The sequence below is a fragment of the Cydia splendana genome, chromosome 1 (assembly GCF_910591565.1).
Source record: "Cydia splendana chromosome 1, ilCydSple1.2, whole genome shotgun sequence".
Lineage (NCBI taxonomy): Eukaryota > Metazoa > Arthropoda > Insecta > Lepidoptera > Tortricidae > Cydia > Cydia splendana.
This window is the reverse complement of record NC_085960.1, coordinates 18,540,909-18,557,719: the sequence shown is the minus strand read 5'-3', so window position 1 is coordinate 18,557,719 and position 16,811 is coordinate 18,540,909. Positions and strand designations below refer to the sequence as shown.

At 38.2% G+C, this 16,811-nt stretch overlaps 1 protein-coding gene across 1 annotated transcript in view; it reads left to right on the top strand.

Annotated features, from left to right (window-relative positions):
• Positions 1 to 15,650, top strand: part of LOC134791604 (protein dachsous) — a 292,570-nt gene extending 276,920 nt beyond the window's left edge. The window contains exons 5-16 of the mRNA XM_063762655.1: positions 794 to 966; positions 1,238 to 1,467; positions 1,852 to 2,038; positions 2,962 to 3,388; positions 6,466 to 6,813; positions 6,922 to 7,076; positions 7,189 to 8,260; positions 8,337 to 9,057; positions 9,137 to 10,263; positions 10,685 to 10,975; positions 11,752 to 12,040; positions 12,392 to 15,650. Of these exons, the coding sequence (XP_063618725.1) occupies positions 794 to 966; positions 1,238 to 1,467; positions 1,852 to 2,038; positions 2,962 to 3,388; positions 6,466 to 6,813; positions 6,922 to 7,076; positions 7,189 to 8,260; positions 8,337 to 9,057; positions 9,137 to 10,263; positions 10,685 to 10,975; positions 11,752 to 12,040; positions 12,392 to 15,020 (7,649 nt within the window). The 3' untranslated portion in view covers positions 15,021 to 15,650. The remainder of the gene's footprint in view (positions 1 to 793; positions 967 to 1,237; positions 1,468 to 1,851; positions 2,039 to 2,961; positions 3,389 to 6,465; positions 6,814 to 6,921; positions 7,077 to 7,188; positions 8,261 to 8,336; positions 9,058 to 9,136; positions 10,264 to 10,684; positions 10,976 to 11,751; positions 12,041 to 12,391) is intronic.
• Positions 15,651 to 16,811: the final 1,161 nt, after the last annotated feature.

The window sequence follows — 16,811 nt, the reverse complement described above, 5'->3', positions numbered from 1 at the left end:
TTTTTCCATTACAGTGGATTGTAGGGACGTATTTGCATATTTTCTGGAACTTTGTAAACCAACTATTTTTGAATAGTATCACATCTTCCCATAATTCACAGGCTACAGACAAGCAAACCTATCTTCCTGGAACCATAGACGATTGATCGAAAGTAACATAATAGGGATATAAATATTTATGGGTGACCGTAAATTGCGTGGTCAGTCCAAGCTCTGGACGGTTAAATCGAGACGGATATTCCAGATTCTGGGATATTATGATATTAAACTACCATGAGTTAACTATAACATCCAGTATCTACTTAAAAATATATGTTTTCTTCTAAATATGTTTAAATGTTACAAATAATCACTAATATTATAGTGCCTCAATCACCAGATATACAGTGCCTGTCATATTAAATTGTTTGACTTTTTTAATTTTTGTGTTGTGTGACAGATTATGTACCTAACACCTAACTAATATTGTGTGTGTGTATGTTAATCTTTTTTTATGTAGACAAAAAATCTTATTATTTGAAACAACATAATAAACTCGGAACAATAAACCAGCTCAGAAAGCTGAAAATTTTGATATCGTTGCCAAGTTTCAACATGGGCCAATTTATTGGTTTTTAAGTTTCTGCAATCTTTTTAACTCACATGCCTCGCGATGCTCAAAATTCTCCCTTTTACCCGTCGTTTTTCGCTTCCTCAGTTTTCAAGATAAGCACGAGCGGTAAAAAATCTACTTTAGTCCTTGCAAAACAATTAGTAGGTATTGTAAGAATAACCCAATCATTTTGTTATCCAGGCAAGCAGCCGCGTTACAGCATCATATCCGGAGACCCAGAGCGCCATTTCACCGTGGAGCCGCTGACTGGCGCCATCAGGACCGCGGGCCCGCTGGACAGGGAAACCAGGGCATCGTACCTGCTGAACGTGAGGGCAGCGAGCGGAAATTCTGCCAGTTTTGATCAGACACAGGTAGGTAGAAAAAACGCTGTAGATAACGCAAAAAGCATATCCACACGTTATATCGTGGGAAAGACCACTGCGTTGCGCGCTTTATCTTAAGTTACCGGTATAACACTTTTATATCATGTTGGTAGAAAACAAGCATACCTACGGCTCGCCTAATGTAGGTACCTAATAACAAAATATGGTCTAATTTTCTTTCTATAAGATAAAGAAGAGTAAGATAAGAGAGTCTAAATAAAATTAAGAAGTAAAACTATAATTCTCCATTGCTCCACAGGTCCAAATAACCCTAGAAGATGTAAACGACAACTCCCCCGAGTTCGGCACGTCGTCGGTGCGCGTGTCCGTGGCGGAGTCCGCCGTGGTCGGGTCCGTGGTGTACGCGGCGCGCGCCACGGACGAGGATGAGGGCAGGAACGCCCAGCTCACGTACCAGCTGGTGTCCGCCACTGGACCCCCGAATACGTTCGCTGTTAATGCGCAGCATGGATTGGTCACTCTTTTGAGGTACGCTATGCTTCGTGTATAATCTAATACCTGCAGGCATTTCATTGTCGTTATATGATTAATATATTTACTTTGTATGCTACGCTGATTTTTAGGATGATTTATTATCTTTATTTTGCTTTCAATAATAATAAGTTTTTATACCTATTTACTTTCATTGTCATGAACGATAATTTTTTCCAATTTGATTAATCATTTGTACTTGAAAAAAAAAATCCATCAAGAACACAATTGCACTGTCTATAGGCCTAATACTTATGCATATCGGATATAATGTATATTCGATATACATATAAGTTACTCAATTGCGAGTTATTTTTTTAGAAACTAGATTCTGCAATGCATCAATAATTTACACATACACACATCAATAATTTGTTGCAGGCCGTTAGACTATGAAAACCTGGTGCGTCACACTCTTGTGATTTCGGCTAAAGATAGCGGAGTGCCATCTCTGGGCGCCAACCTGACTTTAGCAGTGGATGTGCAGGATGTCAACGACAACACACCGGTGTTCGAGCATGAGTCTTACAGTGCTAGTGTGCTAGAGTCTGAAGCTATAAATACAAAGGTACGTTTTGAAAAATATTACCTAATGAAATTCGAAGCTGAGTCTAGTAAATAAAGAAGACTGTCAGCCACACAACGCCGCGAAAATCGTTAGTGTTGTAGATGTCATTAAATATTATTTTTATATTTTAGTTATTTTAGGAAGCGGTGGTGGCCGAGTGGTTCTGACGTCCGACTTTCAATCCGGAGGTCGTGGGTTCAAATCCAGGCTCATACCAATGAGATTTCGGAACTTATGTATACGGAATATCATTTGATATTTACCACTAGCTTTTCGGTGAAGGAAAACATCGTGAGGAAACCTGCATACATCCGAGAAGAAATTCAAAGGTGTATGTGAAGTCCCCAACCCGCATTGGGCTAGCGTGGGGACTACAGCCTAAACCCTCTCGTGCTTGAGCGGAGGCTTGTGCCCAGCAGTGGGACGTTTATAGGCTAAATTATATTATTTATTTTAGTTATTTGTGTATGAAAAGTGCCCCGCTACTGAGTCACAAAGTAGATTTAAATTAAGGCATAAATAAACCATTTCAAGCTATGTATTATTAGAAAATGTTTAAAAATAGATGTTTAATAGTTTAACTAGATGGCGCCGTGAAATAAGAATATGCTTTAGTTTTACTATTGTGCATATGCCGGAGGCCAGGAAAGTCGGATTTTATGTTTAGAAGTTATAAAAGCAGTACCTACTGTCACCAGATTTTATAAATATAAATTAAAATTGAAAAATATTAAAAATACGAGAAACGTCGTTCGTCTTGAATAATTACTAGTCTCTGGTTGAAGATATTTCTTCAGAACATTTTACTAACTCGACATTTATTTATGAGTATGCTTACTAATTTGCGACCTTAAAAAATAAGGTTGGCGAGCGAAATGTATTATTATATTACGCATTTGTTTCAAATAATAAATTATTTACAGATTTTAGAGATTCAAGCAATAGACAAAGATACAGGCAACAATGCCCGCCTAACTTATCGGATCGTATCATCTGACAACACCACCAACGAAGGATTCTTTCAAGTCCAACCCACAACGGGCTGGGTCTACCTCGCCAAGGCGCTTGACAGAGAAACCGCGGCGCACCACAAAATGACTGTAACTGCCACTGATAACGGCATGCCTCCTCTATCAGCAAGTGCAAGTTTAATCATAAACGTCATCGATGCCAATGATAACGACCCTGTATTCTCAAAAGCGGCGTACGAATTTAAAGTTGAGGAAAATATGAACGTTGGCGCATTCGTAGGCAAAATATCCGCAACAGATGCCGATCTAGACGACAATGCACTGTTAAGATACAGCTTGTTTCCTACGAATACTAGTTTTGCTATCAACCCGGTGACAGGTGAGTCGAAAGTTATTCTTATTCAAGGTAAACGTTTCGTTAAGGTTTACGCGGTTTGACTCAGGTGGAGTTTGTTTGTAGAGGATTGAAGTGCGTAAACGCAAATAAATCTCAGCTTGTTCGTTTTTAAGAGATGATACTTAGGGTCTGGCCTTACTATTATTTATGAGAAGCTAGCGTTGTAGGTACACGATAGATCGTAAAATAATTTACACAACATTACAAATAATTGCATATTATGTTTTAATTACCTTTAGCGAAACGCTTCAACTTTTTAAAACATACCTAATGATCTTATTTATACATATGTAGGTAACAGTTACAATTAGTAGTTTTGTTTAATAGATTTCAATAAAAATAATATTTCAAGAGCAAGAGCACATTAAACACATTTGAATGCTACTTTTAGATAATATTGAGTATTACATAATCCGAGTTCAACTTATTTCGAAAGCAATAATTCATAAACAATACTCATACTCATTCATAATGCAACTTTACCGTAAGCCCAACGAGCCGAGGATCCTATCCTCTATTTGATCAGCTAAAGAATAATTCCTACCTCTCAACGCATTGTTTAGATGGCCGGCGCTTTTGAAAGCTAAAACCCGAAGTATGTTGTGCCTTAAGACCCATCGACTGGGCAAACAGCCCGGACAAACAAACCACAATAATACCTGTGCACTTTTTAGGAATTGAGAGCACTTTTCCCATGAATATCATTACTGTGCCATTTTAGATTTTACTTAATGTGTTTTATTCTGTAGACTACAGTGGATATTTTGAACCGTTATTTACCAAATTAAAGATTATCTGGAGGAAAAGCAAGTGAATGACGAATTGCATTAAGTATTTTATTTATTGAAAGTTTTTTTTTATGTCAGTTGAAGCAATTTGTGCCACTTTACAATGATGCAATTTCATTTTAACGATGATATAGGTAGGTAATAACTAACTAACTAAATTACAGAAGTATTTCTTAACTAATACTTACTCCAATTCATATTTGTAGTATAATATATTTAATCTAGGTTAAACTATCATTAGGAAATATTCGTAGGTAAGCTTACAAATACCTAAGTTTGAAAAGTAATGTATTGTAAGTTATTGACCCAGCGAAAGGGAAGGTCTCCGTTTCAGTTTGGTTAAAAAAATCGTATGTCCGGATGTTCTCGTCTACAGGTCGCATTTGTCAGCCGTTTTTCTTGAAGTTTGGTCAACAGGTTCAATAACTGTGTACTTTACCTAGCTTTTTTTGTCTATTTGGTTTAAGAAACTTTTTCAATATGGCGGAGCCATGGAGGTTCGCGAGGTTTAAGGCCTGTGCACACCGGATGCATACTGTGCGTAGACGTGCACGTACACGTGCGCGTTGAAATATGCTGTGCACTGGCCTTTACAGCTCACAGAGCCACTAGTTTAACAACGTTTAACTTTAAATACTATGCTCATAATAGGTACGCGGTAGGTACAATGTTCTGTACCTAAGGAATAATTGAACCACTGCATTGGTGAATCTATTGTTACAAACTGACAAGGTACCTACCTCCTCTCGATCCAACCCCATTGCTATTTAACAAGTTTTATGTTACGATAAGTAGCTTTTTTTTCGTAGTTATCACAGAGGCTGATTATCGGTACAGCAATGATATCATTGGAATCGCAGTTTTTCGCTTCTCAATATGGGCGTTCGCAAAAATGGGGGGTGGCAGTTCGTTATCGCTCGATAACTGACTGATGAATGGCCTCCCGTACCATCTCAATTCGGCTTATCTCGGATCGACACCCCGCGAGCTAGTTAGCGAATCTCTACCCTCCTGTCCTCCACAAATTCGTAAATCATTCCGAATGACGTCTGTATGTGGACCCGATTGGCTACGACCAGGAATCAGATCCAAACAGCTGCTTTTACAATGTTTTCGGAGGCAAAAACTCAGCCTTTTATGTGCATAATCGCATCGAAAACCTGTTGATTTTATTCGTCGGCACCTTCAGATCCGCGAATCGGTTCCGAGAGCGATCCGAGTAATCGAATTACCCACTTAGCAGTTGGCAAGTTTGCTCGATTATTTATCAATCGTTTATGGCAATTTTTATCGGAAAGGTCGTGGCTAGCGTCGCTACGGGAGGGAGCCATAATTAATTTATGCGTGTCAATTGCGAGTTATAAACGTCGTCGCGCGCGCTTGCGTCCTGACCCACCATTAACTATTATTAAAATATTACTATGTAGAAGCCTCGCTATTCTCTGCTATGTTTTATGACCGCCTCACTAGGGCCAGATACTGTCGTCGAGCATTAAAGCTCATACGTTACAAATGTACGTGTAGGACGTTGCACGGCTGTACAACTCGTTCGGTTGACGGATACCTTTTATTTTCATATGCTTTTGAAATGAGTAATAGGTGTAAAATGTTGCTGGAATCCCACTCTCTAAAGGGTGACTATAAATTAAAATAATGACGCTTATATTGCTGGCGAATTAAAAATGTAATTGTGACGCTGAGAAATGTTGGGTGGTTTTAATAAATTCGCCTCTCTCAATGAATGATAGGGTAAAGGAATAAGTATATTCCTATCTGACTCATGTCTTATATCATCCATACAAAATCCGGCTCCAGTATTTGCGCGCGTTGGAATAACGATGCGCATTTTTTTAAGAGTTTGCTTTCATCGCTCATTACGCCAGTCCCTGGCACATCTTATTATCGGTCGACAGTTTTACCAATATACAAATCGAATTCTACCCTAAATATGAGGAAATAAAGTTGTGTTTAGGTTGTGCTGGCTCTACGAAATCACGTTTATCGTCCTTCCCCGTTTCTGTCATCACGATTTTTAGGATCCCTATACGGAGTTGGACCGCGGATAATCATAGTTATTCCGCCTCAGGCGATCTCTTTTATGAATGCCTAATTTTGGGTCTCGCCCTTACTATAATGGAATTGAAATTGTATTTTTTTTATATATGAGACTTATTGAGGATGTTGAATTTATTAAAATATTGAAATTATATCCAGATTTTGAATCGCAATTGCTTCTTTGACTGTTATGAATTTTTGATGTTGTATTTACAGGAACCATTACAACAAAGGATTTCCTAGATCGCGAGTTCAAGGCTGCATATTCCTTATTCGCTGAAGCCAAAGACCAAGGAACTCCTGCCCGCTACAGCAAAGTTCCTGTCTCCATTAAAATTACCGACGTTAACGACAATTCACCTGAGATCATTGACCCCAGAGAAGATGTTATCAGTGTTAGGGAAGAACAACAGCCTGGGGCAGAAGTAGCCAGAGTGAAAGCTATCGATAGAGATAATGGGGTCAATTCATCTGTTACATATTCCATTGTCAATGAGAGAGATTCGGACGGATTTGGAGTATTTGTCATTGATCCGAAAAGTGGTGTCATTAAAACTAGTACTGGTAAGTATAAATTAGTACTTAATTTACAGTTGTCAAGGTCCTCTTTTTACGTAGGTACTCTAAATAGTTGTCTTTTGATTGATGCTTAATTCATTACTATAATTGCAGTTCTCGATCATGAAGAAAGGTCAATTTATCGATTGACTGTGGCAGCTACAGATGGGGGTACACCACCCAAGCAAACAGTCAGACAATTAAAAGTAGAAGTTTTGGATTTAAATGATAACAGACCTACATTTACGAGCTCCAGCTTGTCTTTTAAGGTAAGAAAGTATTTGATTTTTAAAACTTACTTATATAACTTTTAAAACTTTTTAGTACTTTACAAGTGTTTTCGGACTTTTTAATAGACATATGATTAATATTAAATTCCAGGTCCAAGAAGATGCAAGTATTGGTCACATCGTTGGTACAGTAGCGTGCTGCGATACTGCAATTAATGAAAATCTTATAAATGGAGAAGAAAAACAAATATCTTACTTACTGATGCCTTTAACTACTGACTATTCACCGGGAACGTTCGAAATTGACAGACGTACGGGGTCTCTAGTTGTAGCAAGGCAGCTGGATAGAGAAGTGCAGGAAGAATATAGGTTGGAAGTTAGAGCGTTAGACACTTCAGCTACTAATAATCCCCAAAGTAGTGCTGTAACAGTAAAAATAGAAATTGTTGATGTAAATGACAACGCGCCTCAATGGCCACAAAATCCAATAAACATCGAAATCTCAGAAGGGACTCCATTAGGAATGACTGTTTTTAATTTCACCGCTAAAGATGACGACGCGGGGCCGAATGGAGAATTAAATTTTAGAGTCGTCTCATCATTGCCTCCATCTTGTAAGACATTTGCTTTAGACCCTCTGACAGGGTCATTAACTCTTACTTCAACTCTTGACTACGAGGTTTTAAAAGAGTACTGGCTCGTTGTAGAAGCTACGGACATGGCAGTCAATGAAACAGAAAGGATGTCAACGTTAGCTACCGTGCACATATCTATAACTGATGCTAACGATAATGTTCCTAAATTTGTATCTAAAAACAAAGCATCTGTTGCCTTAAATACTCTTACCGGAACATTGTATCAAGCGCTAGCTATAGATGCCGACTCAGGAGATAATGGAAAAGTATCTTATTATATCTCTAGTGGAAACGAACTTTCTTATTTTGCAATGGAATATGACACCGGAAGACTAACTCTATCAAAGAAATTTTCTTCTGATATTACTAAAATCCGGTCCGGTCAATATAAAATTAACCTTACTGCATCAGACCACGGCATGCCATTTAACAGACAAAGCCACATGATTCTGCAGCTAAAACTGCAAGAATCGACTAATGTTCCCCCGAGATTTACTGAAGCATTTTATAAAGCTAATATTAGTGAAGATATTCGTCCTGGTAGCTTTGTTACAAGGTTAACTGCTAAGTCATCAAGGGGTTCTGCAGGTAGGTTCAAGCTGATAAAAAAAAACATACTGCTCATCAGTCATCATTCGTGAACTTAATTATATATTTTTTTCAGGAAATTTGACATACATCATTCCACCAGGCGTTGCCGACGATAAATTCGTCGTTGACCCTCGTAGAGGGACAGTTACAATTAAATCCAAAATCGACCGTGAAGAGAGAGACCAGTATACTTTCTCAGTCTACGTTACTGATGCTAGTACATTTCAATCTACTACAAATTTTGATGTTACTACTGTGACAATAACTGTCATAGATGTAAATGACAATCCGCCTACGTTTAAAACTGGTTCTTGCTATTCTTTAGCAGTCCCTGAAAATAATGACCCGGAAGTTATTCATACTATTGCTGCTACAGACAAAGATATTGGTGCTAACGGGGTCATAACCTACAGTATTACATCTGGTAATAATGGAAATAAATTCGCAATTGACCATACAACAGGACAACTAACAGCAAGAACTCTGGATAGAGAAACGCAGTCAAAATATCAACTTACTATAACTGCTTTCGATCATGGCTCACCAGTAGCATTACAAGGGTCTTGTAATATTTCAATTATCGTTGAAGACCAAAATGATAACGACCCTATATTTGACACTGGACACTATTCTGCTGCGATACCTGAAAATGCTCCTTTAGATACATCAGTTATAAAAGTCAGAGCAACAGATGCTGACCTCGGTTTTAATAAACGTATTGTGTATTCATTAGCAAATGAAAGCCAAGGATTATTCAGAATTGATAACAAAACAGGAATCATCTTCACTACCGGGTAAGTTTGGTAATTTAAATTTGACCGACCTTCCCAGATTTTTTAACAATCTTTTCATTTATGTAATTTATAATTTCAGGTTATTTGACAGAGAAGAAAGAAACCTTTATCATTTCGAAGCTGTAGCTACAGACGAAGGACGATACGTGGCTCGCTCTCAAAGAGTATCTGTGGAGATATCAATAACCGATGTAAATGATAATAAACCTATATTCACAAAATATCCATTTAAAGAAAAGGTCGCTACTTTGACTCCACCAGGACAAAGCTTACTTCGGGTGTCTGCAACTGACAATGACATCGGTACGAATGCAGAAATATTGTACGAACTAATTGATACGTCTAACAATAAATTTCGTATCAACCCGACAACAGGCGTGTTAACAGCAACGCAAAGCTTAGCTAGCGAAAATGGAAAACTTATTCACTTAAAAGTAATGGCAAAGGACAAGGGCAACCCACCTCAAAGTTCCATAGGACTTATAGAAATTAGGGTAGGGGAGTCTTCCGATCAAACGCCATTACTTAATTTCCAAAACGCAAGTTACAACGTCACCATCGAAGAAAATATGTCTTACGGAAAAGACGTGTTACAAGTAACGGCGGTTCGTAGCGACGGCCGGCGCCAAAGGGTTATTTATGAATTCGGCAATGGGGATGACCAATATGCATTTGAAATTGATTCTAACTCGGGACTTATACGAGTAAATAACTCTGCTAATTTAGATTACGAGTCGCACCCAGGCCCGACGCGGCATCTCGTCGTGGTCGCCCGAACGGAAGGTACGCCGGTCTTATACGGCTACTGCGACGTAACAATAAATCTGTTGGACCAAAACGACAACGCTCCCAGATTTACGCAACAGCAATACATCGCAAACGTGCTCGAAGGGAACACTAAAGGCGAGTTTGTCGTGCAACTAGCCGCAAAGGACAGCGACCGCGGAGTGAATGCGAGGATTCTATACCACATAGTAGACGGCAACCACGATAACGCGTTTATTATTGAGCCAGCATTCTCAGGATCGGTCAAAACAAATATAGTGCTGGATCGTGAGATAAGGGAGACGTATAAACTGACAGTCATTGCAACGGACGAGGGCGACCCGCAGATGACCGGTACGGCCACGTTGCGGATCAACGTAGTGGACGTTAACGATAACCAGCCGACGTTCCCTCCGCCAAATGTCATCGCAGTATCAGAAGGTTTGTTTTCCAAGTTTTTGTACTCGTTTACGTATTCGGTTTTAAATTGCTGTAGGTCGGCCTATCGACTTTTCGAAATAAATTGGTAGAACAAAAAGCGTCTTACAAAGAGGGAGGCATTTTACATAATTTGTATTCCCAACTCCGCGAGCCCGCGACGTTTCGATTCCAGCGTCGAGATTAAATAAAAGGGACTCCTTAAGGATCAATATTTATTGGACGGTATTAAATTTTTTCGAGTGCATGTTTTAGCGGTGCCTCCCCCAAAGATTCGCGTTGTTTTTGTTTTCTTTTTTAATCATTGTACGTCGACAACAGTTTTGTTTTAGAGGTTATTTTGCTGATCGTTAAACCGGCAGCCGTTTCTTAAAAGCGAGAGAGTATCGTGGACCTCTTTTGACATTTCGTTTTGTTTTTGCAGGAACGGAAGTTGGGTCAGTGCTGACATCCGTTACGGCGAACGACGTTGACACATATCCTGCTCTAAAGTATTCTATAACTCAAGAGGACAATAGGTTTTCGATCGACAGATATAGCGGAAAGATTGTTTTGAATAAAGCGCTGGATTTTGAAACGAAGAAAGTGTACGAGGTGAATGTGAGCGTGTCGGATAACGAACACGTCGCCAAAACGACTTTGACGATCAAGGTATTGGATGTCAATGACAATGCACCAGTGTTTGATGAAATATCTTACAATCGGATTTTACCAGGTTAGTATGAATATTAAATCATACTTTATGGGTACTAGATTACCCAAAATACTCGCATATAATTTTTTATATTTATATAATTACATTCAAATCTGAAAAACAAAGCAACATGTTTGTATTAATTTTTTTTCCTAAACACGTCATAAGGAGCTTATAATATGTGTGTAGATAAAACAGTGTACGTACATAATTAATTAGGCTATAAAATAATATAACTATGTAGCAGTCACTTTAACTATTATTATAACCCCAAAACAAAAGTTGAAAGTTTGACATTGTCATTTAAATGTTGTAATAGTAGTAGAAATTCTTTATTAACAAAAAAAACATAATAAGAGTATCTTACATTTAGGAAAAGTTAAGTACAAAGGCGAAATTATTAAAGGCGGGATATCTTCCAGTTTGAGTAAATTTGTTTTTGGATTTGTATATAAGTAAATCATTTTGTCTCATCAACTCATCATAGTTCTCAAATATAAAAATATACTGATAGTTTTGTTTAATAACTGACTTGTTCGGAAAAGTTCTTAGTATTTTTTATTGGTTTGGTTTTTGCGGAGTTTAAAATTTTTAATTAAGATAAGTACTTCTCTTCTGATTTTTTGTATGTAGGAACGTGAATCCGTTCAGTAGGTATTGAACTTGAATTCGTTTACTTTAGAATTTGATACCTACTACACGGATCCAGGTTATGGTACGCGTATATGAAAATTAAACATTTCCTTTGCAGTTTGCAGCAATACATTTCATTTATAGTTTTATTTTAAACATTTCAGAAGGCGCTGGTAATGTTGAAATCGGGTCCGTTAGTGCCAAGGACAGAGACAGTGATGATAACGGAAAGGTGACCTACTCAATCCTTGGTGAAAGCAAGGGTTACTACATAGACGCTACATCTGGAGCTATATTCGTCAACTACAGTACATTGCCGAGTCAACGAGACAGTCAGTTGGCAGTGATGGCTACTGACCACGGCAAACCCAACAAGAGCGCTGTAGCCGCCGTCAGGATCAGTACGGGTGCGACATCGGAGATAAAACCGTTTATTGGACAGGATACATACAGGTAAGAAATTTCTTTGATTTATATTTTAAGAGCCTTTTTCATCAGCTATTTAAGTACCTATTGGTAGCCTACCGGTAAGACGTGCGACACATAACATATCATGAGGAAACTAGAATTCAAATTAAGGCCTTATAATAATAACCCCTTTGAGTTGGAAGACTGTGCCCTTACTGTGCCATTTCTTAAGATTAGGTAAATTGCCGGATGGACCCCAGAAACCCCTTGTGAGCCATGGTAAAAAGCCAGGGCAATGCTGATATTCCGATATTCTAAACTATTTTAACATTCCAATTCTCGCCTGACTGACGTCTAAAATACAAACAAATACATCATAATTTTTAATAATTTCAGGATCACCGTTAATGAAGATACAGAAAGAGGGTCTTCGCTGCTGCAGATCGGCGGTATCAATGATGTTCTTAAGAAATACAGCCTGGAATTTCTAATTATATCTGGAAACGATGGTGATGCTTTTGATGTGACTCTTGACGGAGCACTGATTTTAGTAAACAAGCTTGATAGAGAAACTCAAGATTCATACGTTCTTGGTTTAGCAGCCGTAGAGCAAGGAAAAATGATGTCGTATAGTCAAAACAAAACTTCAATAACTGTATTTGTAACTGTCGCGGATGCCAATGATAATCCTCCATTATTTTCGTCGGGTGATTTTGAACTAACTGTCAGCGAAGATGCAAAACCTGGATCCACTCTGAGCAAACTAACAACCACTGATGCTGATTTATATGGAACTCCCAATTCTGCTATAATTTATAATATAACATCTGGAGACGATGATCACTTATTCTTTGTTAACCCGGTAACCGGTATTTTGACAGTGAACAAGAGTCTTGATTATGACGTCGGCTTTACGAAATACAAACTCATTATTGTTGCTTGTGATCAAGGCATACCATCACTTTGCAATAGCATTAACGTCCACGTTAGTATAATGGATGAAAATGACAATGTCCCGGCTTTCCCGGTAAATCAATACTATGAAACGGTAGCCGAAAATGAACGAGTAGGTACTTCAGTATTCACAGCAAGAGCAACTGATTTGGATAAAGGCAAATATGGAATATTAAATTACACCATAGTACCCATATCTCTGAGCTATAATAAAAATGACGACTCTTGGAAAATGTTTCAAATAGACTCGTCAACAGGATTGATAAATACGAATGCTGTTTTTGATTATGAGCAGAAGAATAAATACGAATTTTCCATCAAAGCCTCAGATGTAGGCGGGAAGTCTTCAACTGTAAAGGTTAGGATTGATATTGAAAGTCGCGATGAGTTTTACCCTCAGTTCACACAAAAAACATACAATTTTCCAATTCCAAAGAAAGGTCCTCTTCCTGCTGGATATATGATTGGTCAAACGACTGCTACTGACAGAGACAAAGGAGTTGATGGAAGAATAGTATACCAACTCTCAACATCGCACCCTTACTTTAAAATTAACCGGACAACGGGTCTTATAATTCTTAAGAAAAGAGTAGAGTCTGTGCAAAGCTTGTTTGGGAATCATAAAGCTATAAGCTTAGTCATTACGGCAAGTTCTGGCCGACAAGGTTCCTTAACAAATAAAACCGCGGTGGAAATATTGCCCGATTCGTTGGCGGTTGTCTCGGATATGAATATCATTACCGATTCAGCAGTGCCAGCAGCCGCCAGTGGACTCTCAGACTGGGCATTAGGTCTTTTAATCGTATTTATTTTTATCATAATCATTTTTGCAGCAGCATTTCTGTTCCTACACATGAAAAATAAAAGGCACAAAAAGATCAATAAGCCTGGTCTGAATTCTGAAGGAGTAGGTGCAACTAACAGTTATGTAGACCCAAGTGCTTTTGATACTATTCCTATTAGAAACACGGGCACCGTGAGTGGTGGTAATCAATTCGCTCCTCCAAAATACGACGAGATTCCTCCATATGGTCCTCATACTGCTAGTTCTAATTCAGGTGCTGCTACAACATCAGAATTATCAGGTTCAGACCAATCTGGCTCTAGCGGCAGAGGCTCCGCAGAAGACGGAGAAGATGGCGAAGATGAAGAAATAAGGATGATCAATGAGGGACCATTGCAAAGGGATTCTGGTATCCATAGACAAACCGACGGAGTTGATGATGACAATTTATCTGATGTTTCTGTACACAATACACAAGAGTATCTCGCACGTCTGGGAATAGTGGATACTGTTACCGGCGGTGGAGCGTCTACTTCGTCCAGGAGATGTTCTGAAAACGTAGTAAATAAAGATAACATGCTTCATCATGGGTCTATAGACCCAATGCATATTTTTGATGAAGACGGAACTCATGAAAATGATATAACTAATCTTATTTACGCCAAATTAAACGAAGTAACTGGAAGTGAAAGAGCAAGCAGCGCTGATGAAAATAGTGCTGCTGTAGATAGAGCAATGGCTTTAGGCGCTTTTCCTAGTGCTCCAGGAGAAAATACAGCTGTTCCTACAGCTGGGCCATCCATGACTGGAAGTCTTAGCTCAATAGTACATTCAGAAGAAGAATTGACTGGTAGTTACAACTGGGACTACCTTTTAGATTGGGGACCTCAGTATCAACCCCTAGCGCATGTGTTTTCTGAAATTGCGCGTCTTAAAGATGATGCAGTTTCCTTGCAAAGTGGTAACAGTGGCGCGTCTAGTGCTAAGAGCAAAGGGACATCATTATCCGGTGGGAAGAGTGTGCCGCCGCCTTTACTAACCACCGTTGCTCCTAGGAGTTGCCCGGCACCGTCTTTGTCTTGCAGACAGCCTCAGCACTTGTTACCGAGGTCACCAATTAGTCATGATGTGCCCGGTGGCTTTTCGGCCGCTGCGGCTATGTCTCCTTCATTTTCACCATCTTTGTCACCTTTAGCCACTCGGTCACCTTCTATGTCTCCTTTAGTAGGACCAGGGCTTCCACCAAATCCTGCTAGTAGAAAAACTCATTCCACAATGAGGATATGAACTTTAATATAATTTAGCGGTTTGTAAATAACAGAACGACTGTTTTGCCTATAAGTATTAAGTAATATTTATTCAACCGATCTAATCGGTTTAGCTTTATTCTAATTTAATCATTTTGTGCATGTCGTACATCCTTATGCCCTGAATATGCTCAAAGTGATGTATTAAGCGCTTATTACCGATTTTCCGGTAAATGTAAATATATCCATTCGGGTTGTAACTTTATTCTTGTACATATTAGTTTGTATATTTTAGTGCCTTGTAAAATATAAACTGAAGACTGCCATGTTATTATTATATTTTGTAAACAAACAATCAGCTTTACTGTAAGCTATAAGATAATTCTTAGATATTGCAATTGATGTTGAGCAAGAGGTGTGTATTATAAAACGCAGTCACAAATTTTCAGTAGATAAATTATAAAATCTGCTTGTATATAGGTATCGGCACCAGAGTTGAGGTTACGCACACCACTACATGTCTGGTTATAGCAGCTGGATTTAAAAAATAATGTAATTTTTTTGTACCAATAGTACCTAGTCCAGAAACTTCCTGCCTTCCTTAAAGGCCGGCAACGCACTTACAATCCTTCCGGGGTTGCGGGTGGCAATTCGCATGCTCGTTTGCCTCCTATATCTTAAAAAAAAACACCCATGTGCAAAAATGACCATGTGTTTCATGATTTAAATCACATCCACTCATTCCTTCATTCTTTTTGCAATTAGTAGTAGTGATCCCAGTTGTATCCCGTCGACGGCGACATCCGGACATTGAGGTGGTCTATAATTTCTAATAGTAGTGTATTAGTAGGTACCTACTCGATGTAGCTGTGTGTGTAATCAATCATCTCAAATCATCTATAACTTAAGTCAATGTGCCGTTATGTAAACTACCTAATCCTAAACCTAGTTACGTTGTTTCAAATTTCTTACCGGATTCACAAATCTTATAACAATCAAGAAACAATAGGAAATATTATGCAAAACTATGCGTAGAGGGCGCCACTAGCACAAACAGAAAGCCTACCGCGAAATACGAAAATATAAATGTCGTTATCTGCCTCTATCGCTCGAATATGCAAGAGTGATAGAGAGGCAGGTAACGAAATTTCAATTTTCGTGTTTCGCGGTAGGCCCTCTGTAAACAAACCGCCATGATGCATCAATGTCATAGTGAAAACTTGTAAAAAAATGTTTAAGGCATAATATGTATAAGTTAATCTATGGTTTACAATTTGTGCTAGTGCTGCACTCAGGCGGCAGCACATTGCAGTAATACGGGGGATAATTGGAATATTTTATGACAATAAAAATAACCAATATGTCGGTGCCACTCCACAATCATGTGTGATGACTTTTTAAATAGAGGATGGGCCATGTTTTTCTACTTATGTATTTTTAAACTTTTATTAAAAATTACCTTGATATTGGGATTTGTAAATCTTTGGAATATTGTTGTTCTGTGATTTCATCTTAGAAACGAATATAGGTACCTTAATATTTGAAATGCTCGGTTTAAATTATTTTGTTACATCAGTGGTTACCTACTGATTTTCAATGTAATAAAAACAAAGCAATATGGATGTAAATAAACAATAAAATATTTAACATTAAGCCAAAATGTCCTGATGTTATAAAGAAAGTAAATAAAACTGTTGAAAATTTAATGATTGGTTTTATTTATCAATGCATTATTAGTTAATGAAATTAATGACAAATTACAAAGTAACGATATATCACAGTTGGTACATTGATATACTAATAATGATTAGTTAAGAACTGGACACATATT